This window comes from Camelina sativa, chromosome 11 (assembly GCF_000633955.1).
Source record: "Camelina sativa cultivar DH55 chromosome 11, Cs, whole genome shotgun sequence".
NCBI classification, from domain to species: domain Eukaryota; kingdom Viridiplantae; phylum Streptophyta; class Magnoliopsida; order Brassicales; family Brassicaceae; genus Camelina; species Camelina sativa.
This window is the reverse complement of record NC_025695.1, coordinates 5105387-5132616: the sequence shown is the minus strand read 5'-3', so window position 1 is coordinate 5132616 and position 27230 is coordinate 5105387. Positions and strand designations below refer to the sequence as shown.

At 39.4% G+C, this 27230-nt stretch overlaps 8 protein-coding genes, 1 non-coding gene and 1 pseudogene across 12 annotated transcripts in view; 7 read left to right on the top strand and 3 right to left on the bottom strand.

Annotated features, from left to right (window-relative positions):
* Positions 1–802, top strand: part of LOC104721732 (calmodulin-binding protein 60 F-like) — a 3661-nt gene extending 2859 nt beyond the window's left edge. For both annotated transcript variants that reach the window (XM_010439789.2, XM_010439791.2), the window contains one exon: positions 1–802. In XM_010439789.2, coding sequence (XP_010438091.1) covers positions 1–573 — 573 coding nt within the window. In that variant the 3' untranslated portion in view covers positions 574–802.
* LOC104727649 lies at positions 1114–2999 on the bottom strand (annotated as a pseudogene).
* On the top strand, positions 6860–9405 carry LOC104721731 (CRS2-associated factor 1, mitochondrial). The gene is made up of 5 exons (XM_010439787.2): positions 6860–7616; positions 7764–7891; positions 8005–8230; positions 8318–8445; positions 8565–9405. Exons 1-5 carry the CDS (start codon positions 7073–7075, stop codon positions 8751–8753), a joined length of 1215 nt encoding a protein of 404 aa, XP_010438089.1. The 5' UTR covers positions 6860–7072; the 3' UTR covers positions 8754–9405.
* LOC104721730 (protein ABHD17C-like) lies at positions 9784–11762 on the bottom strand. The gene is made up of 5 exons (XM_010439786.2): positions 11080–11762; positions 10932–10968; positions 10590–10826; positions 10453–10500; positions 9784–10364 (listed from the first exon to the last, which is right to left on the bottom strand). The coding sequence occupies exons 1-5, from the start codon at positions 11379–11381 to the stop codon at positions 10104–10106; spliced, it is 885 nt and encodes a 294-aa protein (XP_010438088.1). The 5' UTR covers positions 11382–11762; the 3' UTR covers positions 9784–10103.
* Positions 13265–15926, bottom strand: LOC104721729 (chloroplast envelope membrane protein). Its single transcript, XM_010439785.1, has 8 exons — positions 15811–15926; positions 14992–15669; positions 14758–14843; positions 14488–14661; positions 14269–14383; positions 14041–14138; positions 13733–13868; positions 13265–13615 (listed from the first exon to the last, which is right to left on the bottom strand). The coding sequence occupies exons 2-8, from the start codon at positions 15643–15645 to the stop codon at positions 13547–13549; spliced, it is 1332 nt and encodes a 443-aa protein (XP_010438087.1). The 5' UTR covers positions 15646–15669; positions 15811–15926; the 3' UTR covers positions 13265–13546.
* LOC104727648 (ethylene-responsive transcription factor ERF015) lies at positions 17638–18699 on the top strand. Its single transcript, XM_010446736.2, has one exon. The coding sequence runs from the start codon at positions 17912–17914 to the stop codon at positions 18473–18475; it is 564 nt and encodes a 187-aa protein (XP_010445038.1). The 5' UTR covers positions 17638–17911; the 3' UTR covers positions 18476–18699.
* Positions 19237–19309, top strand: TRNAR-UCU. Its single transcript has one exon. It is a non-coding gene; the product is annotated as a tRNA-Arg (tRNA).
* LOC104721728 (uncharacterized protein At2g24330-like) lies at positions 19479–22005 on the top strand. The gene is made up of 6 exons (XM_010439784.2): positions 19479–19636; positions 19749–20077; positions 20157–20301; positions 20417–20526; positions 20882–21311; positions 21405–22005. The coding sequence occupies exons 2-6, from the start codon at positions 19793–19795 to the stop codon at positions 21659–21661; spliced, it is 1227 nt and encodes a 408-aa protein (XP_010438086.1). The 5' UTR covers positions 19479–19636; positions 19749–19792; the 3' UTR covers positions 21662–22005.
* On the top strand, positions 22296–25142 carry LOC104721727 (wall-associated receptor kinase-like 18). 3 transcript variants are annotated; one of them, XM_010439783.1, is made up of 4 exons: positions 22557–22649; positions 22762–23478; positions 23584–23694; positions 23792–25142. In XM_010439783.1, exons 2-4 carry the CDS (start codon positions 22803–22805, stop codon positions 25018–25020), a joined length of 2016 nt encoding a protein of 671 aa, XP_010438085.1. In that variant the 5' UTR covers positions 22557–22649; positions 22762–22802; the 3' UTR covers positions 25021–25142. The 3 variants fall into 3 exon arrangements, with proteins under 3 accessions (XP_010438083.1, XP_010438085.1, XP_010438084.1); XM_010439782.1 differs by having other exon boundaries at positions 22560–22649; positions 22732–23478; XM_010439781.2 differs by having other exon boundaries at positions 22296–23478.
* LOC104721726 lies at positions 25221–27212 on the top strand. The gene is made up of 7 exons (XM_010439780.2): positions 25221–25496; positions 25580–25813; positions 26158–26266; positions 26356–26401; positions 26498–26583; positions 26809–26867; positions 26958–27212. Exons 1-7 carry the CDS (start codon positions 25393–25395, stop codon positions 27070–27072), a joined length of 753 nt encoding a protein of 250 aa, XP_010438082.1. The 5' UTR covers positions 25221–25392; the 3' UTR covers positions 27073–27212.

Below are 27230 nucleotides of genomic sequence, written 5' to 3'. Positions count from 1 at the left end.
ACGGCTTACGAGAACTGGCATAAAGCGGTTGAGTATGACGGTAAGCTGTTGAATTGCTTACCAGCTGTTGCTAAGAAGGAAATGAAAAGCTTGCCTCAGAACCATCAAACGCAGCAAAAGACTCTGCAGTGTGAACAGAGTGCGAATGGCTACTCATCGGTTCCTCAGCATCTGATAGAGTCTCCTTTTGTGCGACAACCTAACAGCACTCAGTTACGAGACTACACATCGATGGAGAGTTCTTCTGTTTCAGGCTCATACAGTGGAGGCCTTGAAGATATTTTCACGGAGGAAATTCGAGGGAGGAGTTCTGAGATGCTTGAGACCGTTGATATGCAGAGTTTGCTGAAGACATTTGGGATATCAGGCGGGTTTGGTCATAACAATGAGTCCTGTTACGGTTTCAGTGATCAGTATAAAGCTCAGATAGATAAGGATTATGGGAGAGAAGGAGGTAGAGGCTCAGGGAAAGCTGTAGTTGGATGGCTTAAGCTTAAAGCTGCTCTGAGATGGGGTATTTTTATACGCAAGAAAGCTGCAGAGAGGAGGCCTCAAATTGTGGAGATCGATTAAGAAAGTAGTATTAAAATTCGGAGAGCTTTTAATTACTTTTGTACAAACTTGAAGCAATTACTCTTGTCTCAGTTCAATCCCAGTCTACAGTAGGGACTTTGCATGTATTTGTTTGCCTTGTTTTTTTATGATTACTGTATGTTGATTTTGTTTTCACATTAAATTGCTTTATTTTATTTAGCTTGGTACAAACAAATTTCTACGTGTACATCGTTTATATGTTCTATTTGATCTTTATTTGAGCTGTAATATTCAAGAGTTAGCTCTTGTTCATGTGCTTAATTAGAAGCCGAGTTGGTAAATTACAAAGTCTACCACAAGTACTGATAGTTGCAGAAAACCTCATTCAAGGGATCTTAATCCTGCAGTCGGTTTGTTGAGGAGTATGTATATAAGTCGAAAAATTTCTTCACGAGTGTCTTTGTATTAACACTTTTCAAGACTATGGGTATTTTAAACTGTAGTCTTGTAACTTGTAAGTTTTAATACTCGCAACAAATACAATTTGAAGTAATTCCTAAAGTCACCATATTTCCTTATTTAAGACCCTCCAATGTTATGTCGTTTCAATAACTTATAACACAAGTTAACATATACGTAGTCAGAAGAGATTGGCTCCATGATTCCCTTGATGATCTTGGCTCTTAGAAGTCTGGTGTCAAGATCGTCAGTCGCCCGTACTGAGGCGTATGTGATTTTCACATTTTTCACACCGCCAGTTCCTCCGGGCGCCAGTTGCACTACCATTCTTCCTAAAACCTCGGCTAAAACCACATATGGTTTCAGCTCGGTTGGAACCTGCAATACGTTCTGACGTAGTAAGCTTTTTGCCAATAACCAATTATGAAGACAGAGCCATGAAACTGCATTTCTGATTCCAATTCACAAAGATTCACAGAGGAAAAGCTTTTGATTAATGAGAGACACATAAAAAACCAATCGCTCACTAAATGCTCTCTCTAACCAAACAACTCATAACAGATCATATAATTTGCTACTTTCAGTCTTAGGCTAGCTACCATAGTGTCTATAACTCGCCTCTTAGAACTCTAATTAAAGTTTCGAATGTGAGGAAGCAAAAACAAACTTGTGAGTATTTGAGCAGCAAAAAGGCCAGTGCCTCATCTCAGCCGAAAACATAGGTGCATTGACTGCAGTAGCAGCAAGAAGCTCTCCTTGTCCATTCAGAGCTCCAACAACAGCTTGAGCAAGATCAGTGGAAACTCCTTCCTGTCTAAGCCAAAACATTAGGTAACGATCAGAAGAAGCGAAACAGCAAATTAAAAACCATGAATAAAAATATATTGTAACATGAATTGCGCAAACCTGAGCCTCCATGGTACTGGCTGCAAGATGAGGTACCACAGTGACCCTCTCGTGCTGCAGAATCTTTGTGTATTTCTTAAAACAATCTTCTCTGAAGACATCAAGTGCAGCCTGAGAAACAATACCAGAATCGAGGGCTTTCACTAACGCTTCTTCATAGATGAGACCTCCATGAGCAACATTGACGATGCAAACTCCTTTCTTCATTTGGGCAAAGGCATCGTCTGCTAGTGTTAGCCATGTTGTTAGCTTAATAGGCAAGTGCAGAGAAATGAAATCTGCGGTGGAGAGGGCTTCACTTAAGCTAACTAACTCAACACCAATGGCATGTGCACGGTCTGATGTGATATAGGGATCACGAGCTATGACTCGCATACCAAGGCCCTTGGCACGTCGAGCAACTTCCGTCCCAACTTTTCCCAATCCATATACTGCAAGGGTCTTTCCCACAACATGCTTGTTCCTCTCCCACTCTCCTGCATTCATGAAAGACCATTAGAAGAGAAGCCAATAGCCAAAACAACATTATAGCTAGCTTGACTTATAGCTATGGAAAGGAAAGTAAGTTACGAACCAGTATTCTTCACAGAGGACGCATCAGCTTGGGCCATGGAAGCCATAAGAGCGACTGCGTGCTCAGCGGCAGCAATGGTGTTCGGCCTCGGCGCGTTGACGACCAGACATCCAAACTCCGTGGCTGCACTCAGATCCACGTTGTCGATCCCATAACCAACGCGTCCGAGAACCTTCAACCGTCCGCGAGACGATTCAAACACGTCACGGCCAACCTTGGTTTCACTATGCACGATCAAAGCGTCACAGAGCGAGACCTTAGTATTCAGCTCCTCGGGGGTCATGTTATACGAGCAGTCGACATTGGCGAAATCCTCCAAGAGCTTTACACTAGCCTCACCGATCTTCTCAGCAACGAGGACCGTATTAGGCTTGGATCCAACGAAACACCGCTGAAGAAGAGTATTGCCTCGTCCGCGGGAAGGGAAAGCGACGGATGGGAATGTGAGTGGCGATCTGGAGGAGGAGAGAGTAACGTTCTTGGTGGCGACGGAGATCTAGAAACATGCGGCGACGGCTGACGACATTGCTACCGGTTTTAGACAAGTGACAGTGTGGCTCACTCGCCACCAATGTATGAGTGACAAACCTAGAGATGTATGAGTGACAAACCTAGAGATGTATGAGTGACGACATTGCTACCGGTTTTAGACAAGTGACTGTGTGAGTGACAAACCTAGAAATTGATTAACTTTGTTGTTAGACCCAATCGCCGCCAATGTATTTATACATAAAAAGGAAACTTGGAGGAAAAGTTAAATGAATCAAAGTCCCGTATAACAAGGGCAGGGATTGAATAGTCAAACTTCACTAATGGGCCTGTCTAATCTAAAAGACCCATATTTGGGTGAGGAAGTAGGGGGGCTTCAAACAACCCACCATACCAGCGTCTTTTTCTTCCTTCCTTAAATGATTTGGTTCCAAGTGTGCATTTGATTTCTCTGCCTATTTCGGATTTCTTCAGTCTCTCTATTATAAATTTAAAGACCTATTGAGTTATTCTCAAAACCAAGGCACATTGCTATATACTGTACATTGGAAAAAATAAATATTCTTAACTTATGGTTCATAGTCTTGCATTATAAAAAAATCGACCGTTGACCATCTTAAAAACGATTTCACAGGTGCAAATTATCTACTTCAATATAACTTAAGTAGAAAATATGCATGAAAGATATATAAAAAGAGAAATGTAGTAATTTTCTGTGATTTTGGAACCTCTTGTATCTTCATCATCAGAAAGACTATTATAGAATGTAAGACAGAGAGTAGAATACCAATGGACTACTAATGATTTGTTTAGAGACTAGTGGAAATAATACGTACGTAAGGAGAAAAATCTAAGAGGAGAAGAAAAATAATTTTGCCAAAGTCAAGCAAACCGTTGAAACATGAAAGCGTGGAGGAATTTAGTAGCCACCGTAATGTGGAAACATGTTTTAACTTTCAACCAAAAAAGACATTGACGTCAGAAGTCGAGATTGTGATGTCAGGGTGGTCACTTCCTTCCTTACATCATTTTGTGTCTCTCCCCTATATATGCACTTCTCTAGCTATTTTCCCCACCAGAAAGCACTTCACGTACCAACATTAAGAAGAAAATGAAATGAAATGATTTTTCTTTGATATATAAAGGAATGAAATGAAACAACGTTGGAGACTCTGCTCTACAACTACGGAAATTGGGAAAGTGGAAGAAGTGGATCCCTACACAGCAGGAAACACTTTCTTCTTATTGACTCAGCAACAATAATCAAAGACACAACTAATTAAAAGACAGCGATTTATTGTGCATATCTCCGGTTCGGAACTCTGATCCGGTTTGATATACTTCTCTCCGGTTCTGGTACTGCAACTCCATCACACAGACGACGCGGCATCAGCTTGGTCCATGGAAGCCATAAGAGCAATTGCGTGCTCAGGAGCAGCGATGGTGTTAGGCCTCGGCGCGTTGACGACCAGACATCCTAACTCCGTGGCTGCACTCGGATCCACGTTGTCGAGCCGACGTTGTCCGAGAAGCCTCAACCGTCCGCGAGACGATTCAAACACGTCACGGCCAACCTTGGATTTACTATGCACAATCAAAGCGTCACAGAGCGAGACCTTACTATTCAGCTCCTCGGGGGTCATGTTATACGAGCAGTCGACATTCGAGAAATCCTCCAAGAGCTTTACACTAGCCTCACCGATCTTCTCAGCAACGAGGATCGTATTAGGCTTGGATCCAACGAAACACCGCTGAATAAGAGTATTGCTTCGTCCGCGGGAAGGGAAAGCGACGGATGGGAATGTGAGTGGCGATCTAGTGGAGGAGAGAGTCACGTTCTTGATGGCAACGGAGATCGAGAAACATGCGCCGACGGCTGACGGCATTGCTACCGGGTTTTAGACAAGTGACAGTGTGAGTGACAAACCTAGAAACTGATTAACTTTGTTGTATTCCTCCTTAGAACCAATCGCCAACAATGTATTTTATACATAAAAAGGAAACTTGGAGGAAAAGTTAAAAGTGAATCAAAAGGATTTGTCTGTTAGCAAGTCCAACGGGGGGATCCAAGAGGGGATCCAAGTTGATAATGTCAAAAAAAAAAATCGATAATGTAATTTTTCAATGGACACGGATCCAATTTTGGATTTTTTAGAAATTTTTAGAACCACGTACGTGACATAATTAGATTGGTGAGTGTGTTTGTATTATAAATTTTTCAATGGACACGGATCCAGTTTTCAACAATTGCTGCTTCGGTGTAACTCGTGAAGATGCTTTGTTGGAGTTTGATTGCATGTATCCTTTCCGTTTGAGGTTAAGCTGATTTTTTTTAGTTCAACATCAACTACTCATTAATCAAGATAATACATCCAAATCAAAAGTATTTAACATTCTCCTCCAAAAAATAGACCACATGCAATGAGTCAATCAAGTAAAACCCTAACGGATCCAACGCTACCTAACCCGAGAAACATTGCATTTTCCTACCGCAACGAGATAGATAACACACCACAACCCGGTGTAAAATCATCTCTTAAACTACCTAAAAAAACCCTATAACACAAGAACAACTACTAGCACAAAGAAGACCAAATCCTATACTGAAAAACAAATCAAATCCAAGCTATTAGAACCTCATGATCGGTGAGTAGAACTTGTCCCAACAGAATCAACACCCAGTGGCGCAGTATAAGAAAAGCTTGGTATCTTCGGCTTTCATTGTTCCGGTCCTAAACCAAAAAACAGACCATACATCCGACTGAACCGACCAAGAGACGCAAAGCAAAACCAGCAAGAGCAAAGGCTTCTCCGAACTTATCTCGCAAATCCAAAATGCTAATCAACTAAAGATAAGAATTTGGAGCACAAATTAGCATAACTTCACCTCACGGTGCTTTTCCGGATTGGTCATGTCACATCTGCCTTATTGTCTGGCTTCTTAGCCGGACTGAAACCAGAAAATTGAGGAAGCTCTCAAGAACGCCGGCTTAAAGGATATCCTCAAATCTTGGCCACCGACGCACACAGAATCCTCCCCAATAACCAGTAGACTCTAAAACCGACTCAACCGATAATCTCCGGACATACTAGGATCTCCGGCAAAGAGGTTGGGTGTAGCAGGAGGGCGTGACCCAAGTCCCAGATCCGAACCCTGAAGCTACGAAAAAACCGCCCGGAGCAGCTTTGAACCACCACCATCAGCCGCTGGAGAGGAAACGAGCCGAGATCTCACTCCGAAGCATCAGCCACCACAACAGTTGAGCCACTCCTCAGCACCACCGGAGAAGAAGAAATCGAGACACGAAACTACTACTACTGGAAATAAAACAAAGAAGAAGAGCATAGCCTTCTCACACCGCTGGCGAAGCCCCGGGCGGCGAAAAGGCAATCGAGATGCAGATGGCGGCGGCTGGAGACTAGGGTTTTGGGAGAGAACTATCGACTTTTTTTTTTTTTGTAAGCTGATCTTTGTTGTTAATTATTTGAATCAGATGTTCTTCACAGCTTCTATGCTTCACGTTCATCATATCTATGCTAAGTTTTGTTTAGAGTGTGTGTAAGTATTATGATTTTTACTTATAAACAATTTTTAAAAATTTTAACTTTTAGACCCTACCATTGGACTGTCAAAACTCAAAACTAATAAAAATTCATAAGTTTCTAACTTCTGAGATTTGCATTTTTTTCAAATATAAATATAGTTGGATCCCATAAACCGGATAATCAAATTGAATAGTAAAACTTTACTAATGGGCCTGTCTAATCTAAAAGGCCGAATTTTGGGTGAGAATTAGGGATTGAATAGTCAAACTTTACTAATGGGCCTGTCTAATCTAAAAGGCCCATCTTAGGGTGAGGAAGTAGGGTAACAAACCAGACCAGCGTCTTCTTCTTCCTTCCTTGGTACCTCGTTAACTCAAGACTGAAACTGAATTTGATATGATTTGGTTCCGTGTGTGCATTTAATTTCTCTGCCTCTTTCGATTTCTTCAGTGTCTCTATTATAAAGCCTCAATCTTGGCTCTGTCTCTGTCTCTGTCTCTACGCGGTTCATATCCTAGCTTGGCCTAACAAATCCCTCTATTTTCGAATTTTTGATAACTCAGAATGTTGTTGATTCGTCTCTCCCGCCAAAATCGATCCTCTTTTACACTTCTCACCCGCCGCCTTCACAGCGCTTCCGACCAAACAGAGTCATCCTCACGACTCCGAGACCATTACAATTTTCAACCACCGCCGCCGTTGTCTCCTTCCTCTGAAAATCCTGACTTTATCCAAAAGAAGAAGAAGCCGAAGCCGCAGTACCGCCCGCCTTCGTCACTGGAAGGTGTGAAGAAGATGCACTCTGATCTTCCGTTTGATTTCCGTTTCAGTTACACAGAGAGTAGTTCAAATGTTAGGCCAATTGGCTTGAGAGAACCAAAGTATTCTCCTTTCGGTCCTCAACGCTTGGACCGGGAATGGACCGGTGTCTGTGCTCCGGCAGTTGATCCTAAGTTAGAGTCTGTTGACGGTGTGGAGGATCCGAAGCTGGAAGAGAAAAGAAGGAAACTTAGGGAGAAGATCCAAGGGGCTTCACTTACTGAAGCTGAAAGGAAATTTCTTGTGGAGCTTTGTCAGAGGAACAAAACTAAAAGACAAGTCAATCTTGGTATTCATTTCTTCACTCCCTTATTCATGTGGTTTTGTTATGTTCAGATGAATAGATTCAATCAGATAGAAAAGTCTAAAGGGTGTCTTTGTCTCTTTTGTATACTGCTATTTCTAAGTTGAGTGGTTGCTTTGGGGGTATGTGTAGGGCGAGATGGTTTGACTCACAATATGTTGAATGATATATATAATCATTGGAAACATGCTGAAGCAGTTCGTGTCAAGTGTCTTGGAGTCCCAACTCTTGATATGAAGAACGTTATATTCCACCTTGAGGTACCATCTTTTATGAATCTGAAATTGAGTATATGATTTATGTTATCTTGTTTGTCTTTTGATCCATGTAATTTGAAGAATGACTCTTACAACCATGTTGCTTGTTGTTACAGGACAAAACATTTGGCCAAGTAGTGTCTAAACACTCTGGTACCCTTGTGTTATATAGAGGGCGAAACTACGATCCCAAGAAAAGGCCCAAGATCCCATTGATGTTGTGGAAACCTCACGAACCGGTGTACCCTAGGTTGATTAAAACAACAATTGATGGCCTAAGCATCGAAGAGACCAAAGCTATGAGAAAGAAAGGGTTAGCAGTTCCTGCCCTGACAAAACTAGGTCCTTACCTTGTCCCTGTCTTTTTATTTTGAAATGCTGGTGGTATCAATATGCTTAATCACTTTTTCCTGAATTCATTTGTTTCAGCCAAGAATGGCTATTACGGTAGTCTTGTTCCGATGGTGAGAGATGCTTTCCTCGTGAGTGAATTGGTACGGATTGATTGCTTGGGACTAGAGAGAAAGGATTACAAGAAAATTGGAGCAAAGCTTAGGGTAAGATGTTTCTTCCTGTCTCTTTCACTTCAGCTTCATTTTCTGGTCAAGCTTTGGAGTCTTTTTTACTGCATCAGGTCTCTGTTTAAACAAACACTAACATGTAAGTTTGTGTGAAGGATTTGGTCCCTTGCATCCTGGTGACATTCGACAAGGAGCAGGTCGTGATTTGGAGGGGTAAAGACTATAAGCCACCCAAAGATGATGATGAATATTCGTCCTTCATTCATCGTGAATTTTCCATAGACACCGATTTAAGTTGTAGCAGAGTGGCTCGAGATTCTCCAGACGAGACAACCAGAACTTAAGATGATTTAGTACTCTTGATCCCAGTTGTATAGTACTATAGTTGTATTGTGAGAGTATTTTGTGGTACTTTCTTTGATATAATTAATCCAAGTAGCATACGCACTGTACTTACTTGTCTCGCTAAGGAACACTAGATAGGTTGAAGAAAATACTTGTCTCGCTAAGGAACACTGTACTTTCTGGTCAAGCTTTGGAGTCTTTTTTACTGCATCAGGTCTCTGTTTAAACAAACACTAACATGTAAGTTTGTGTGAAGGATTTGGTCCCTTGCATCCTGGTGACATTCGACAAGGAGCAGGTCGTGATTTGGAGGGGTAAAGACTATAAGCCACCCAAAGATGATGATGAATATTCGTCCTTCATTCATCGTGAATTTTCCATAGACACCGATTTAAGTTGTAGCAGAGTGGCTCGAGATTCTCCAGACGAGACAACCAGAACTTAAGATGATTTAGTACTCTTGATCCCAGTTGTATAGTACTATAGTTGTATTGTGAGAGTATTTTGTGGTACTTTCTTTGATATAATTAATCCAAGTAGCATACGCACTGTACTTACTTGTCTCGCTAAGGAACACTAGATAGGTTGAAGAAAATACTTGTCTCGCTAAGGAACACTGTACTTTCTGGTCAAGCTTTGGAGTCTTTTTTACTGCATCAGGTCTCTGTTTAAACAAACACTAACATGTAAGTTTGTGTGAAGGATTTGGTCCCTTGCATCCTGGTGACATTCGACAAGGAGCAGGTCGTGATTTGGAGGGGTAAAGACTATAAGCCACCCAAAGATGATGATGAATATTCGTCCTTCATTCATCGTGAATTTTCCATAGACACCGATTTAAGTTGTAGCAGAGTGGCTCGAGATTCTCCAGACGAGACAACCAGAACTTAAGATGATTTAGTACTCTTGATCCCAGTTGTATAGTACTATAGTTGTATTGTGAGAGTATTTTGTGGTACTTTCTTTGATATAATTAATCCAAGTAGCATACGCACTGTACTTACTTGTCTCGCTAAGGAACACTAGATAGGTTGAAGAAAATACTGATTACATTTTTTCTCTGTTTCTTCTCCTACAAGTAATGATGTGCTACAGAAACCCCCAAACTTGGTGCTACATTTTTACAGGAGATTGAACATCGAGCAAATACCCCAAAACAGGGAAACATTCTACATTGAAATACTTCCCTAGATGACCTCTGTTCAGCCGTTGTCTGTGACCCTGTGTTTAGCGTTGGTTTTGATCACATACGAAACGACTTTTGCACAAGCTTCTGAGTGTTCCGAGTTCAATGCACTTGCGATGTCAAAGAAGGAATCTACCAAACCAAATGTCTTCTGATTCTGCTGCTACCTTTTCCCAAATTTCAGGCACCGATTGTGCTTAGTCTCGGTGATACTTGGCTCATTGGTTAGTTGTTTGGTCGGTGGATTGGTTAGAGAGAGTTTCTCCATTGCGTTTACGAACTTTTTGAGGTGCTTGATGTACTCAGGGTAAGTCTCGAGGTTGCAGTGCCCTCCTCCCTTCACCCATAAGGGATCATACTTCTCCTTCGCCAGTTCCCACAATCTTTTCCCGTGAGACAAATCAACAATCTCATCATTTGTGCCCTGCAGCTCATCATCACAACTCAATCAGCTCAAATCAACAGAACGAAGGAAGACACACAAATCTACAAGAAGTAAATCTTTTACATACATGTATGACAAGAACTTGGGAGTTGACATGACGGATCTTGTCTATGTTCTGCATTAAAACATTCAAAAACAAAGAGATGAGACAGGACCAGAGTATGTACCCAACCAAAGACACATTGTTTTATGTGTTTTTCTTACCTTGAATATATCAAACCAGAGAGTCATTTTGACAGGATACAGGACTCTAATTCCAGAGAGAATGGCGCTGTGAAGAACAACTCCTCTCAGCCTCTTCAACCGAGAAGCCATGTGCAGCGTTGGACCGCTTCCTACAGACTGTCCATACAGAATTATCTCCTCTTGCTTGATCTCATAAACAGTCCTCAAGCAATTGTACACTGCTTCTATGTCATAATATGTGTTGAATTCAGACGGCTATAACAAAAAGAACCAGAAACAAAAAAACAAAAAGTCAGAAAACAAAAACATCTGATAATCACAATAAGGTTTTGAAATTTTATATGATTTCTCTTTTGTTACCTTTCCTGTTGAAGCTCCATAGCCTGAATAATCATAACTGTTTCAAATGCCATCAGAACATTTTTGAAAAAAAAAAAAAAAAAACCAAGTCAAACTTAAGAATTTTAACAAAACCCATGAAAGCTTTCAGGTTTTTTTCTTGATTTACCTCATGATGTTGACGCGGAGATGAGCACGGAGCTCGATGAAGAGCTCGACCATCTGGCCAAGGTCAGCGGCATTGCCATGAGAATAGAGAAGCGTGAATCTCGCAAAAGGGTGTTTCCAGAACGTGGCGACAACTTTGTTGCCGGACTTTGTGGTGAGCTGGTGGACTTCGACGTTCTTGTCCGCCGACACTCCGGAAAAGACCAGCTTCCCGGTCTCTTCATCCTTTGTGACGCCGTATGTTGCCGGCTCCGGCGGGAAGAATGCGAACTTGGCCGCCACATTTGACGTCACGTTACCCATTTAATCAAAAATCTTACAACGAAGATTTAAAAAAAAAAAGAAGAACAACTTCCAATGCAGAGAAGGAGAAAACCACAAACCCAAAATCTTCCCCTCTCTCTGAATGTCTAAGAAAAGAAAAGAGAAAAAAATGTTTTTTTTTCCTGTTGTTTATGTTTTTGTTTTGGTGGGTTTGAGGTTAACTTCTTGAGAAGTAAATTGGAAGGGAAGAAAATGGAGAGAAGGTGGAGGAGAGAAGAAGGGATCCGAAGTTGGCGGGGGAAAGAAGAAGACGATGAGCTGTTTCTTGAAACCAATTTAATCCCTTTTTACAACTCTTCTTTCTTTTTTTAATTAGACTTCATTTTTTCTTTAAGGGGTTTTTATAGAATCATAATTTAGTTCTTAGATTCTTAGGATTTTAATCAATTAGCCTATGACTAGACTGGATTTTTCAAGATATTAATAGTAATGACACACAATATTTGAACCTCGTGCATAGTTTGGTAATTCTTGTGGTGGTACACAATACAAAATAAATTCTTGGTCAAAAAGATAATGCGTAAAGATTTTGTTAACTTGTGTTTCATTTTTTTTTGTCAACAACTTGTGTTTCATCTTTTATGTGAAGTTCACTAGTGACATTTTGAAAACAAGCTTATGTTTTTTGGTCGTAGACATTAAACATGCCTATCTAATACCATCACCGGATAAATTCCATTTTCCACATTTAGTTACTATCTCACTTTTGCATTAGAGTTTTAGTCAACTAAAATTGGACTCTAATTTTAAACAAAATTTATACATAATTATCCAATGTGATTTGATTTCATTCTTCTTGTCTTTGGAAATTTAGATTTTACCTTTTAGGATGATCTTATTTCTTACTTAAAAACAAAATCTATCTACACATGTTTATTCTATTGTACTTGTGTCTTGAAATGAGAGTTACACGTAACGAATGGCTAAGATTTGGTCAAAGGCTGCAAGGGGTTGGCTTTGAATGGAAGTGTTGTCAGAGACTCAGACATTCCCTCCATCTATGTCTATTTTTCTCTTGCCTCCCTCTTCTTATTTTACGTAGTTTCCCTATCTTAGTATCTTTAATACCACTTGAACTGTTTTTTTTTTTTCATACTGGTCACGTTTTCACTTTTACAATTTCTTGTCCCAATATTTTTTTTAAAGTACGATAAACAAAAAAAACAAAGGAGAGACATTGTCTTGTTTTTGGACAAGTATGCTTTTAATTTCTGACACGATTCTGTGTGCTTTGGACTTCGTCAGCTTCAGATTTTGACCAAAAATTATTAGCAAATGATGTAAATTAATGATGTCAGTTTAATTTATTGTTTTTGCTTTATAACAGTGATGATTATTTATTTGAATGGCCCCGTGATATCCGCCATATTAAATGGGGCAATTACAGGTATGTCAATTAATAACTAGTACGTTGTAGTTAACTGTTTCTACAAAAGAATCTAACTGATCCGCTTAGAGGTCCCTAGTAGAGAGGGTAATATGCTAACCTAGTAACAAAGAAGAAGCTAACCTTATTTGTTGTTAGTTTTATGCTAATATTCAATGATTATATTAGTGAAAGATGCCATTTTAGCTTTTTGCTAATCAAAACCTTGTACATTTTATTTGCATGGTCAGCTTTTAAGACATTGAGCTTGGTCCAAAAGAGAGAAAAGAAAGTAATTTGAGTCAACAAAGGCATGAGAGTTTTGTGTGGAAGTTTGAGCTCTTAATGCTTAATCATTAAATCTACATTCAAAAACAATAGGCAAGTAAATGGGTGAAGAGACTTGTGTAATTCCTTACTGCTTGTTTTTCATATCTAAATTTTTTGAAGATTTATGTACGAAGATATAAAGATAATCATAACATAGCTTACCATATTGAAGAGTCCTGTTTCACAAATCAGCATAGACCAAAAGCCCAACGGGCTTCCATTGTCTTTTGTAGGTTTGTTTATTGTGTACATGACAAAGTACTGGCGAGAGAGCATTTGCTCTTTCTCAATTCTTTCACCAACAATTCAACAAAACAATGTCATGATGAGTGACAAAAAAATGGCCTATGTTTCTCTTATATGTATATATGAAAGTAATGAAAGCTGAAGAATGGTTTGTGTGATAAAGCAGAGAGCTCAAGTGGAGGGTTTCAATGGTGGATACTACTCAGTGACGTTTCATCTCCTGGAAAATGTTGGAAACTCTTGGAGACAGTCTTGGAAGGAACTTGAACAACTGCATAAAACGAAAAACAGTTTATGAGCAAAGAAGAGATAATGAGCAAAGCAGAAGAACCAAAGGAGAGACACATAAATCAAAAGAGGATGTAAAAGGATAAAAGAAGATAGATACCCAGAGCTTAACACAAGCGTCCATAATAACGGGAACTAGGCAGATAAAGATGGTAATAGTAGATTGCTCAACTTCAAGACCATAATGTTCCATTATTATCTCTAACAATGTCTCCCATCCAGATTCAGAATGGTACCTATAAAGACAAGCATGAAGTTACATACCTTCTTTGCACAACGAGCTATCTACAGAGCCAATTTACTGCTAATACAGGGATATTGGGAGAGTAACAGCTTTGATTTTAACGTTTGTTATAAGCTTCATTCCTGGTGTTTGCTCTTAACGAAAGCAAAGATTTGGACATTTACCCCAAGAAAATATCAGTGATAAGAATGATGAGAAATGCCTTTCCCGTGTCTGAAATGTTGTTTATGATTTTATATCCCGTAAATTTCAACAAGGCTACCTGAAAAAGGTCCATGAAGTAACCATAAAAACGATGTTAAGAAAATAGGTGTAACAGCTAGCAGCTTCATAGGAAACTTAGAATGCCATTTTAGGTGGGCGTTAAATCATGGTGGAAAAGGAAAACTTACTCTACCCTGATTGGCGTACAAAAGAACAAACAAGGAGATTCCAAACACCATATCAGACCATATGTTGGCAAATGCTTTCCGGTTCTCTAATCTCCACTCATCTCGCAGCTCCAAACTGTTAAAGAAACCGAAGGGAGGAACACCAAAAAAAGAAACACAGTGAGTCTATGCGTGGAGATTAACTATCTGGTACAAGATCAAGATCAAGATGAATCTTACGCTTTACCCCGCATCTCCCACCATAACTCATCGTCAGAAAGAGGCGGAGATTTGCCAATCTCAACTTCAAGACGGTACCTAGCTTTTTCTCTATTAAGGTCCTTTACCATCTCTAGCTTCTGATTTCGTCTCACATCAAGTGTCTGGGCAGCAAGTGGTACAGTCTTCACATATCTATGAGTAAAGGCACAGACTAAATAATCAAACTGGGGACTAACAAAACGTAGAAACATAATCTGGAGAAATTAACAGCAAAAATAAAGAAATCACCTGTCTAAGAAGGGCATAAGGACATAATCATGGGCCAAAAAGTCTAACGCCCAAGGAATGAGGATTAATACCGCCAAAAACTTTGCCTGTAAAGAGTTACAATGTCAATAAGCATTGATCAGTCATCTAGAAGAGAAGTTACAATCCAATAATCACACACAGACTAAGAATCATGTAAAACATCAATTAAGGAACAAGATCAATACAAAGAAACAATGTAACTTCATAACTCACCGATTTAGAAGATGCATAACGAAAGACACGGTCTTCGTATAAAATATCTTCCTCTTCTGCTCCCAAAACCATATCCCTCACCATCTTAACCAACCCTCCGTCTGGAATCCTCAACTCATCGAGCTCTAAATTGTCATCAATTCCCTCACTACCAGCAGAGTCTCGGGTCCAAGACTCAACTAAAGTATCATCAGAATCCACAATCCAATCCTCCCATTTCTTCTTGCTCACATTACTACCATTAACTACATCATCATTACCAACAATCTCCTCCTGACCTTCACGTAACTCCACAATAGCCTCTGCTCGTCTCTTCCAAGTCTCAAATTTCTCTTCATCAGACATCTCATCATCCTTAGCAACCTCAGATGCTTCATCAACAATTTCGTCGTCTCTCAAACCAAGCCAATTCCCTTCATCGTCAAAGAAGAACCTCTGCCACCAGCTTCTTCTCCTCTTATTGTTACCCGTATGACTGTTATTATTATTCTTCTCCGCACTGGGAACAAACCTCCAAAACCTCTTTCTTCTCTTATTACCCCACAACGAAATCGGTTCACAGGACTTATAACGAAGATAAGATTCAGGAAGTGGGTTTTGGCTATTGAAGGATAAGCAGTGGCATAAGACCATTGACGAGCTCATCAAGTACATGAATCAAACCCAACATCGTTTGTACTGTAAATTTCAAAGAAACAGCGAAACAGATTCTTCAAAACAAACCAGCATACTTTTTTTTCTTTGTAAATTCAACAACTTTACAAAGCCCTCCTAATCACGGAATTCAGATAAGTATTAGGGTTTTGCCCAGAAAGTTACCGAGAACGAGAAGAAGAAGAAGCAGACCCCAGATGCGAGAGTACGCGGATGATGATGGACCATATGATAGATAAAAAAAGACACTCTTTTTTTTTTTTTTTGTTATCTTCTTCAAATGCAAAAATATCTGTTATCCATATCAGATTGAAATTATTGCATACCAAAAAAGTTATTTTCTTTGGCCAAAATCGTTTTTTAAATCGCTTTTGATTGGCTAAAATTCTATTACTGTATATATATTTTTTTCCAGAAATAAATTGTCATTGTCTGCTTCTTGTAGATGTTTGTGAAAGATTAGTCTCTCTACTACTCTTTTGCACCGTAATATTTGTGAGACGGTTTCATAAAAACGAGATGCATGAAACCCAAGGCAACGAAACTGCTCACAAAGTGTGATAAAAGCATGAGAGAAACCCATAAGCCAAGGATTTTGGAAGAAGGGTCTAAGACATTGCTAGTTTCTCAACACATTTTTTTGTCCCACTTTAGTGTCTCTTTGGCAATGAATTGAATAGTCATAGTAGCTGCGAAACCAAATGGTTACTTGCTAGGATTCCATCCTTTGAGCCCCTTTAGAAGATACATAAATATTAGTTTTGTGCCTGAAATATTTTCCATCAAGCATTCAATGTTCTAAAATTCGGTGTGTGCAGCCCTGTAGACAACACCAAAGTGTTGTACGATGCTTGGCCGCGGCGATTTTGGTTAGGCGTTGGAAAAATTCGGTCAACCTTATATAATCTGATAAAATCTTCGAGTTTTAGATAGAATTCAATATACTTATTTTTTTAAAAAAAATGGTGGTGGAAAAATGAAAGAGAATAAAAAAAGTGGTGGAAAAGTGAAAAAAAAAGATATGCCTTTATTGGTTTAAAGCATATTTAGTTGAAAAAAAGGATAGTAAGACAGTTCAAACTTCTGATCTTAGGTTGTCATAAAGCGACCAAACCACTTGCCACATTTTTTCATGTACATATTTTAGTAAAATTGTTTAATTATATCTATTTTATAATATAAAATTCTTTTTTTTATATATTTCCGTCTATGCCTTATCTATAGTCCCGTATGTACGATTAGGCGTTCGGTGTTCATCCACCGCATAACGGGCGCCTACACGTTTTTGTGTTTGCTGCATTTAGTCATTTGCTGTAATTGAAGGCCAAGTCAATGCTTAAAAAAGAGAGGTAGCAATTACACTAATCCAATAATGATGAATTCAAATCAGGATATCTCTAAGTAAATGAGTTTGCTCAATAAATTTCCATAATTACCTGATATAAAATTAAATGTGTTTACATCTCCTTTTGTAGATTCCATAAGTTACTAATTTGCTGATGTGCTTTGGTGTTCATTTAGGTGATAGTAGAAGATTCTCCAATTGAAGTTACAAGATTACGTTTTAGTGCATTGTGCAGTTAAGTATATAATTATGTAATTGAGATTATATGATCCTAGTTAATGTATATCAGAAGATTTGCAGACCATTTCAGCTTTCGTTCCTCTCTTTCCCTTTTCTCCAGTTTAATTTTTCTTTCCATTTCAATGTCCTTAAGCTTGGTTCCTCGGATCACAAGAATACAACAAGTAGTTACGATTCCAAATGGTTTGATCAAGGGATGTTGATCTAAAGGATGCTTTCATGCATTTATGGTTAACACATAAGGAAAAAAAATTAGAACTTTAGCTAGCTTTGGATTGATCGAATGGTATCTTCAGAAATTGCGGTGATTCGTACGCGTGTCTCAACTTGGGAAAAAACGGACATCTAACTTTTAATAAGCTGTAAGTTTCTCAGCTACTTTTCACTTTTTTTTGCGGTGTCTTTCCTTTAAGAAACGTATGCTTGACAAATAAATTGGCTTTCCTCCGCAAATGCGACTCACGAGGATTCTACTATGCTGGCACAATCGCAGTTTATGCACTGCTACGTGCTGTTGATAAACATTCGTGCCTCTCCATTTCATCTCCACATGCTCCATAGTTCAAAACAATTGTTCTCTCTAATTTTGATACCCTTACTTTTTAGTCTCCACATTTCTTATACTTGTGCATAAAATTGTAAAACACTACTCTTGAAGATTTTGCTTTTGTTAGGGAAATAATGCCATCCTCTCCTCCTAAAGCTCCTTTTCTTAGGTCTTCACCCAAAGAAGCTCATGAAGATCAAAGGTTTAAATGCTATAAGGGTGTCCGAAAGAGGGCGTGGGGCAAGTGGGTGTCTGAGATCAGAGTTCCAAAGACTGGAAAACGCATATGGCTAGGTTCATATGATGCACCAGAGAAGGCAGCTCGAGCTTATGATGCTGCTTTGTTCTGCATTAAGGGTGAGAAGGGAGTTTTCAATTTTCCCACAGACAAAAAGCCGCAGCTTCCAGAAGGTTATGTCCGACCTCTTTCCAAGCACGACATACAAACAATATCAACAAACTATGCTTACTCAGCTGTGCATGTACCTTCCCATGTCACCACACTCACGGTAACATCCCAGGTTCCCTCTGAAGTTTATGTGTCCCCTAATGTATCTGCTTCTACTGAGATTACAGAGGTAGTCGATGAATATTATCTCCCAACCGATGCAACTGCAGAATCAATATTCTCAGTAGAAGACTTACAACTGGACAATTTCCTCATGATGGACATTGATTGGATAAACAATCTAGTATGATGTGTAATGCTAGTTGCAGTTACATTTAGCTTTAATATGGTTTAACTACCAGTTACTTGTATCTTTAGTCACTGCTTGTAAGGGTATACTTGCATCCGTGTCTTTGCACTTGTTTCATTTAGCTTGCAGTTTATTGTTCTTTTTTTGCATGTGTTCTCTTCTTTTCCCCCTCTGCTGGACCTCATTAGATGTTGAATATAAATGAAATGATTAGGAATTGCATGTTTGAGGCATATTTTTCTATATAGTTCCAACATGATTTGCCTCCTTTTCTATACATCTCCAATTATGAACCTCTACACAAACCATGAAATATCATATTAGGACTTTAAATTTGTGGATATGATACAACATTATAACAGCATATACTTATGCTAGGCTACCATTTATGATGATTGTTACTTATGGGTGTTGGTCTTGAACCAAGAATTTCATCTAAACAACATCGTGAACTGGCAAAACCTCAAAACAATCTTCATTCTGGCTTCTTTTGAAAGTAATAATACAATGCAAGTAACTTGTAAGTCAATCATTTTTTAGCTAAGTGCTCGGAATTACAAGTACTCATGTTCAACAAGGCTAAGCGCAAGTACCAAATTTTATCACTTGTACAAGTCAACTAGTCAAGTAACAAGTATCTCTAAAGTATCAAGTGCCCGCCTTGTGCCCACCCCTATGAGTATTCAGTATTCACCATGACCTTAGTTGCTTCACTGTTCTAGTAATAAATAAATTATACTTGTGCTCAACAGAGTCAACAAGCACCCATGGCCTAATGGATAAGGCGCTTGACTTCTAATCAAGCGATTGTGGGTTCGAGTCCCACTGGGTGTGAAAATATGTTTTTCTATCATCCCTAAATTCATTTTTTTTTCCCAAGCCCAATAAAGTGAAAAGATAGTGGGCTAGTAATGGGTCGAGAAAATGAAATTGAGACAGAAGCACGTGATTCTCACGTACATTGACGTCGAGGTGGCTGGGCTGTACCGGTGGATCTCGAATTCATCCCCCCCCCCTTCTCCCTTTTCTCTTTTGGCTTCTCCAAGGAGAAGAAAACTGTCGGAGAGAGAGAGAGAGAGACGAAGGCCACAATCATCATCGCCAGTTGTTCTAACTCTTTCGAGATATTCAAAATCGTCCAGATCAAGAGGGAATCATCAGGCAAGTGGGCGATGATTCTCGGATCCCGAGTCAAACCATATTCTGGTTTCTTAAAGTCTTCTCCTCCTCCCTCAGTTTCTGATGGAATCGATTGTTTTGGATTTTTTTGCAGCGGTTTCGGTAGTGGTGGTAGTGGGAACGTTGTGATATTAGGATATGGCGCAGGAGCAGGAAGGAGCGGTGGTTGAGAGCGGTGAGCAGAATGATTCCGCCGCCGCTGCCGTGGCAGCGACTGCAACCGCCGATAGCGTGAAGAAGAAGCAAAAGGGGTTCTTTTCGCGTTTGTGGAATGGGATATTTAGGGTTAGAGGCGACGATTTCGAGAAGAGGCTTCAGTATATCTCGAAGGAAGAAGCCTCTGTTTTATCAAGGATGAAGCGTAGATCGATTACGTGGAGGAAACTCACGAGAAATCTCATCGTTTCCTCTGTATTATTCGAGGTCAGATTATGAATTTTGAATGTTTTGTAGTTAGTTGAAATAGATTGCGATAATGTGGTAAAATATGTTTCCTTTTTAGATAATTGCTGTGGGTTATGCGATCTTGACAACCAGAACGGAAGATTTGGATTGGAGAATGAGGAGTTTCAGGATCTTGCCAATGTTTCTCTTACCTGCTATCTCTGCTCTTGCTTATTCCTCTATCGCCAGCTTCTCAAAGATGTGTGAGTCTTTGTGTTTTTCCTTGGTTTATATGCTCATGTCATGGTTAAGATGTTGGTGTGTTCTAGTAGCTTCAGTGTTTCTTATCGTCTCCTCTGTGTCAAAATGGTTGTATAGTTGACCGCAGAGATCAAAAGACCTTGGAAAAGCTTCGAGCAGAAAGGTTGGCTAAAATCAATGAGCTTAAAGAAAGGACCAATTATTATACTACACAACAACTTATTCAGGTGAGGTACTAGTCTTGTTTTGATCATAGAGAATTTGTGATACTGGCGATTATGATAGTGAGTGACTATGTCTTAGAAGATTCTTGTCCATATTTTTGTGATAATAGTGGTTATGAATAGAAAGTTAGAATCTTAGTATGGCAGTTGGAATTCATTGTATTTAATGCCACCATAACATGCATCCATGCCTGTCTCTATATAGGAATAGGAATACATAAAGTAGTTTTTTTTAAAGTATGTCTTGTAGGCATGGCGTAGCCGTGCAATATGTTCAATAACTCGAAATACAGATCAATTATTACCACTGTGACTTGAAGAGTGTGGCGCTGGTGCTAACATAAGCGTTTTTGTGCAGAGGTATGACCCGGACCCAGCTGCAAAGGCAGCTGCTGCAACTGTCCTGGCATCCAAATTGGGTGCCGATTCAGGCTTGAAAGTATACTTAGGAGATGAATCCCAACACGATCCATCCTCGGGCAAGAGCAATGACATGGAGGTTAACCAATCACGTGGGTTGAGGAATCGAAGACAACCAAATACTAAAACCCACGGTTCTGGGAGCACTTCAACACATCATTCTGATGATGAGTCTCACCATTCCGGAACAACCGAGAGATTTCCAGGCACCACAAAGCAAAACCAGCAGATGTTGGTTGAACATTACAATCCTCAGGGATATGCTGCTCCTGATGGCAGTTGGATCTCACGCGTTGCGGCTCTACTCGTGGGCGAAGATCCCACACAATCATTTGCACTCATTTGTGGGAATTGTCATATGCATAACGGTGAACAAATCTTTAAGCATCATTGTTTCACCTGAGTCTTATATTATATATTCGTTCTAACATAATTTTGCAATGTGTTTTATAATTGCGCAGGACTTGCTCGGAAAGAGGATTTTGCATACATTACATACTATTGTCCTCACTGTAACGCTCTGAACAAACCGAAGAATTCAGACGAGAATACCCTTCTTCCTGCTGTTTCTGCTTCACCGATCACAGACTCTCTGCCATTGATTGAAACCAGCGAAGTGGTTAATAGCAGCAGCAGCTCGAGTAGTGAACGTGGAAATAGCCCCACTCCAGAAATAAAAGAGGAAGCTGCAATTACTGAGACCGGGACACCGAGCTGAGGAAGACCCAGTGAGCTAAAGAAGAAGGCTTTCTTGTATTGGTGCTACAGAAAAAGAGATTGTGTGTGCGTGTGTTTTGTGGATGTGAGTACTCGTTTCAGGTAAATCTATGCTATGAATTGCTAATATCTTAAGGAGCTTACAGTTTTGATTCTGGTCTGTTTCTATACAACAAGACTTTAGGGGTTTGGTGGGTAAATATGGTTATACGTTTTTTTTTTGGGGTTTATATACTTTTAATTCTCTTTACCTTCACATATCTTTTCTGTTTTTGTTATTGTATTTCTCTTGCATCTGGATCACTTTTGATTTTAATACTACGAGCCTAAAGTTTCCTCGTGTTAGTTTATTTTCTTCAAAATTGAATAAAGTTATGGACTGTGTTCTTATACCCAACTCTGCTTTTCACGTGTTTTTTGTATTTTACGAGTTCATGATGATATGAATATGACTTTTGCAAGAAACTGCATTTTAAAGGGTTTAGCTTTTTATCTTTCTTTTGTAATCAATTATCAAATTTAAAGACTTTCACCATATTTAAACCAGTTAAAAGAGAAGCTTTCCGCCATAAAGTTGAGCTGATCAAGAAAAATACAAAGAGAGGGAACAATAAAATATTCCAAGGTGAAGACCATTAGCCCCGAGAAATATTATCCTCTGTCTCCTCCACTTGCAAAGGCCATCTGCTTTTTATAGTAATGAAGAAACTCAAGAAGATCAAATTTGCTAAGTGTAGAGAAACATGAGCTATGGAAATAGAAACTGCTCTTTCCTCTTGAATCTCTTCACGTTGCTACTTTTGCTGTTTTGTTATTCTGCAGATCTTGCTGCTTCAACCACTTGTCAAAGTGAATGTGGAAGAGTCTCTATCCGATACCCTTTTGGAATTGGAAAAGGTTGCTATCTCGAGAAGTATTACGAAATTGAATGTCGTAATACAACCTCAAGAAAGCTTGTCCCTTTCCTTTCTGTAATTGGCAAAGAAGTTGTGAGTATCTCTCTTCCGACTGCAGAAAGTTATTTTGCTTATGAAGTATCCAATCTTGATCGTCATGAATCATTTGGGTTAGTTCGTGTCAAATTCCCGATTACATCCACAGGATGTTTGAGCGGTGGAAACGACGAGTCAGGCGGATCAAAAATGAACTTCACGGGTACCCCTTTCTTCATTGACAGCACAAACAGCCTCATAGCGGTTGGTTGCAACAGCAAAGTGTCGTTGATGTATATAAAGCCGAACATGGTAGGATGCGAGTTGACTTGCAATACAAACAAAGACTCGCATAGCAATAATACAAGCAAAGACTCCCACAGCAATAGCATCCCTTTTATCGAAACGGGGTGCTCGAGCAACATTTTATCCTATTCTCAGGACCAAGATTGTACAGAGAAGAAACCAGAAGAAACAGGATGCAGTGGTAACGGATGTTGCCAGGCAAGTCTACCTACCGAGCCTCAACAAGTTATTGGTATCAGAACAGAGAGCAATGATGGAAACTCGACGACAAAAGTACAGTGTACAGTCGCTTTCATAACGGATGAAATCTACACTTTGTTGAATGCGACCAAAACAAAACTGTTACTTTCTAAGCGATATGCTACGGTTAGTCTAGGATGGGTAATCCAGACGAAAAATAATTCTTTCCTGAATTCCTTGGCATGCAACTACAGAGGATATAACCACAATACTACTTACTTAGTTGAGCCTGAAAGAAAGTGTACATGCGCCAGAAGCACTATATCTGAAATAAGTTATGTAAATTGTGGATGCACCTATGGCTACAAAGGTAACCCATATCTTACTAACGGATGCAAAGGTCAGTCTATGTTCCTTCCTTCTTCTTTCTATTTTTTTTTTGTGTGCACACATCTTTTAAGTTGTTCTTTTCATCATTTGATTATAATTCATCTTTTAAATTTAGATATTGATGAATGTAAAGACAAATCCCAATACTGTAAAAAGACAGACACTTGTGTGAATTCCGAGGGAAGCTATCGCTGTGTGGGCGATAAGACTAAAGCAATAATGATAGGTAGGTCACTGATTTTTGTTCCAAGTTGTGTCACAAATTTAGAGCTTTTATAAAGCAAGTGAGGATCAACCTATAACATTCTTGTGCGGTTTTGCAGGGGCGGGTGCGGGTTTTGGGGTCTTAGTCCTAGTTGGTGGAGTATGGTGGTTGAGAAAGTTTTTAATAAAGAGAAGGATGACAAAGAGGAAGAAGAAGTTCTTCAGACGTAACGGGGGACTACTATTGCAACAAGAATTAAATACAAGACAAGGCAATGTTGAAAAGACGAGAATCTTCAACTCGAGAGAGCTAGAGAAAGCAACCGAGAACTTCAGCGAAAACAGAGTTCTTGGACATGGAGGTCAAGGTACTGTGTACAAAGGTATGCTCGTAGATGGCAGAACCGTTGCAGTCAAGAAATCCAAAGTTATAGATGAAGACAAACTACAAGAGTTCATCAATGAGGTCGTGATTCTCTCTCAGATAAACCATAGACACGTCGTCAAACTCTTGGGATGTTGTCTTGAGACAGAAGTACCTATTTTGGTTTACGAGTTTATCATCAATGGAAACCTCTTCCAGCATATCCATGAAGAATCTGATGATTACACTATGATATGGGGAATGCGTCTACGCATTGCTGTTGATATGGCAGGAGCGCTTGCTTATCTTCATTCTGCTGCATCTTCTCCAGTTTATCATAGAGATATCAAGTCAACAAACATACTACTAGACGAAAAGTACAGAGCCAAGGTGGCTGATTTCGGAACATCAAGGTCAGTAACCATAGATCAAACTCACTGGACAACGATCATTTCAGGTACGGTTGGGTATGTGGATCCAGAGTATTACCGGTCCAGCCAATATACTGAAAAGAGTGATGTTTATAGCTTTGGAGTGGTTCTAGCGGAACTTATTACTGGAAATAAGCCTGTCATAACGGTACAAAGCACTCAAGAAATAGTAGCCTTGGCAGAGCATTTCAGACTTGCCATGAAAGAGAAGAGACTCTCTGATATCATGGACGCTAGAATAAGAGATGACTGCAAACCGGAACAAGTAATGGCAGTAGCGAAGCTGGCGATGAAGTGTTTGAGCTCGAAAGGAAAGAAACGTCCAAATATGAGAGAAGTATTTACGGAGTTGGAAAAGATATGTACTTCTCCGGAGGATTCGCAGGTGCAGAGTCAGATTGACGAGGAGGAAGAAGAAGAAGACGAAGTTGTGAATATAATAAACAGAGGCGATTCTTGGAGCATTGGTGTCACTGCTCCGGTCGCCTCTAGTACTGTGGCTTCAACTTCTCCTTCGGATGTTGAACCATTGTTTCCTCGTATCACATGGTGACACTCAATCAGATTGTGAATATATTTGATGTATCATATTAGAACATACAGTATTGTGTAATAAATTTGTAACCCAAAGTCTTGAGTTTGTTGTAATAAAGAACATTGTGTGTTTTTAGATTATTTTTGTAAATTAATCACGGAAGTTACTGTGTAGTCGAGAAACACACGTGGAAGAGCATTAACGTTATGTGTCTTCATCAGAGCACATCCATTAATGGCGGATAGAGTTTTATGGGTCATTGACGGAGAGAACTCTCCTCGTCACTAATTGTGTACACGAAGATGATCGTGCAAGAGCGAAGCGATAAGTCTCTTTCTGTAGCACGAATCAATTTTTAAGATTTAGGGTTTCTTGACCCTTTATAGAGAAATGGATATTAATGGGATTACCAACGGATGGAGAACTTCTGCGACTTCAGAAAGCCATGGATCTTTCGTGGGTTTGTCTAGATCCTACCCTAACACCATCCACAGGTCTTTAAACTTTCTTTATCCTTTTTTTTTTTTTTTTTTATGGTTTAGTGATTTGATGATAGGTCAAGAACTCTGTTTTTCAGGGAGAGGATTCATATGGGGAATGTTCATAATGGCAAAAGAGATTTGGTGATTTCTAACTCAAAGAAAGCGAATCTCTCTGCTTCCTCCAAGCAGAGAATCAATCTAAAGATTAATGGAGAAAAGGAACTTACTTTCACTGAGTTCTTGAAACACCCATCTGGCATGGAGGCTGTAATCAACGCTAAGGCGTTACAGAGTTATCATCTAGTTGAGGATAGTGATGATACTTACAGGTTCTTTCTTTACCCCAAGATTATCAATCTTGATAGGACACTGAAAGCTTCCCTAATACTTGTCTGGCTTTAAGGTCTTTCCAGAGGTTTTAGGATCTTCATTGCTTTGATTGGTATATATGTAAGCCTCTTTTAGTTTTCTAGGTGGAAACTGTTAAGAGAGGAAATTTTATATCCGTAAGTAGAGGTATTTTAAGAGTGTATCTCTAATTATAGACATAGATTTTTCTGATTGATATCCAAATCACAAGCTTGTGAGATGTTTTCTCATCTGTTAGAAGATGTATATGGAAATATGCTTTTATCTGGAAAGGGAGATAGTAAATCTTTGTCTTACAGTGCAGATGTACATTGCCAAAAGTTCAGTTAATGAGCTATGAAGTTTATCCAGTACTGATTTTGAGGGTCACTCCCACACAGGAAGATTGTACAGTTGAGCTGCTTTCCTGTAAGGTTGGATGAAGAAAACCCACTGTTCTGATTTATTTGATATTCTATTGTTTTCTTTTTACCAACAAATGTTTTGAACCGCTGTCTTGCAGTTGGAGGGGTCAGAGTTGTTGGAGAGCCAAAGTGAAAGGTTTTCAGGTAACTCTCGTCTTGTGAACAAAAGCACTTGAAAAATATCAGTTCAATCTAAGGTTTCTTAAGTAATACAAGTGTTTTCCCTTTTCTGGTTCGCAGCAAATATGACAAACTGCATGACTTGGAACATGGAAGATCCAGACCCATTTTTGGAGGTTGACGTGAGATTGAATGTCACTCTAGAGGTAGTGTACTCTGCAGTTCAATTTCTGTCATTCCTTTGTAACTTCATTCTCGTGCATTCGTATGTAGCCTTAAAGAGTATCAAATACTGCACTGCACATGATGTTCTTCTGTGATCCATCATTCTGTGGAATGTGGATAGTTCATATTTATGACACTGATGCGGTTTCTGTATATGAATAAGCTCTATTTCCACTGTTCATCAAAATCCCCCTTGTTCATGGCAGATCTCAACGCGACCGTTCACTATGCTTCCTGTATCAGCTGTTGAGGCTCCTGGGAATCTGTAAGTGTACATTATTGTTCACTTTACCTTCATCCTGCTTCTTGGCTCGAATTGTCGAGCAAATGTTATATTTTGATATGATGATTGCAGAGTAATGCAGACTCTGGTAGATACACTCGTTCCCCTTCTGCTTCAGCAGTTACTTAAAGATTACGACGAATGGATTCAAAAACAGCAACAAAACTCCTTAAACGCAACTTCGTAATCTATTGTTTTGTCAAACAGAAGATGCAGGATTTGTTGTACTGTTTTGGCCGTTTGAGATGACAGCGTGTATTAGAGATATCTCTGTATTAAAAATAGTTGAACAAAATTACTGCAAAAAGTTCAAACATGTATAAGCTCAAAAGAGATTTGGTTCAC

Coding starts and splice junctions, on each gene's coding strand:
- LOC104721726 (XM_010439780.2), top strand. CDS start 25,393: ATGGATATTAATGGGATTACCAACGGATGGAGAACTTCTGCGACTTCA. Junction 26,267..26,355: donor TTGAGCTGCTTTCCTGTAAG/GTTGGATGAAGA, acceptor GCTGTCTTGCAG/TTGGAGGGGTCAGAGTTGTT. Junction 26,868..26,957: donor GTTGAGGCTCCTGGGAATCT/GTAAGTGTACAT, acceptor TGATGATTGCAG/AGTAATGCAGACTCTGGTAG.
- LOC104721727 (XM_010439781.2), top strand. CDS start 22,404: ATGAGCTATGGAAATAGAAACTGCTCTTTCCTCTTGAATCTCTTCACG. Junction 23,479..23,583: donor TCTTACTAACGGATGCAAAG/GTCAGTCTATGT, acceptor TTTTAAATTTAG/ATATTGATGAATGTAAAGAC. Junction 23,695..23,791: donor GACTAAAGCAATAATGATAG/GTAGGTCACTGA, acceptor GCGGTTTTGCAG/GGGCGGGTGCGGGTTTTGGG.
- LOC104721728 (XM_010439784.2), top strand. CDS start 19,793: ATGGCGCAGGAGCAGGAAGGAGCGGTGGTTGAGAGCGGTGAGCAGAAT. Junction 20,078..20,156: donor TTTCCTCTGTATTATTCGAG/GTCAGATTATGA, acceptor TTTCCTTTTTAG/ATAATTGCTGTGGGTTATGC. Junction 20,302..20,416: donor CGCCAGCTTCTCAAAGATGT/GTGAGTCTTTGT, acceptor ATGGTTGTATAG/TTGACCGCAGAGATCAAAAG.
- LOC104721729 (XM_010439785.1), bottom strand. CDS start 15,645: ATGTACTTGATGAGCTCGTCAATGGTCTTATGCCACTGCTTATCCTTC. Junction 14,384..14,487: donor TGGGAGATGCGGGGTAAAGC/GTAAGATTCATC, acceptor TTTCTTTAACAG/TTTGGAGCTGCGAGATGAGT. Junction 14,139..14,268: donor TGTACGCCAATCAGGGTAGA/GTAAGTTTTCCT, acceptor GACCTTTTTCAG/GTAGCCTTGTTGAAATTTAC.
- LOC104727648 (XM_010446736.2), top strand. CDS start 17,912: ATGCCATCCTCTCCTCCTAAAGCTCCTTTTCTTAGGTCTTCACCCAAA.
- LOC104721731 (XM_010439787.2), top strand. CDS start 7,073: ATGTTGTTGATTCGTCTCTCCCGCCAAAATCGATCCTCTTTTACACTT. Junction 8,231..8,317: donor TCCTGCCCTGACAAAACTAG/GTCCTTACCTTG, acceptor CATTTGTTTCAG/CCAAGAATGGCTATTACGGT. Junction 8,446..8,564: donor AAATTGGAGCAAAGCTTAGG/GTAAGATGTTTC, acceptor GTTTGTGTGAAG/GATTTGGTCCCTTGCATCCT.
- LOC104721730 (XM_010439786.2), bottom strand. CDS start 11,381: ATGGGTAACGTGACGTCAAATGTGGCGGCCAAGTTCGCATTCTTCCCG. Junction 10,827..10,931: donor ATGGAGCTTCAACAGGAAAG/GTAACAAAAGAG, acceptor TTTTTGTTATAG/CCGTCTGAATTCAACACATA. Junction 10,501..10,589: donor TCTGGTTTGATATATTCAAG/GTAAGAAAAACA, acceptor GTTTTAATGCAG/AACATAGACAAGATCCGTCA.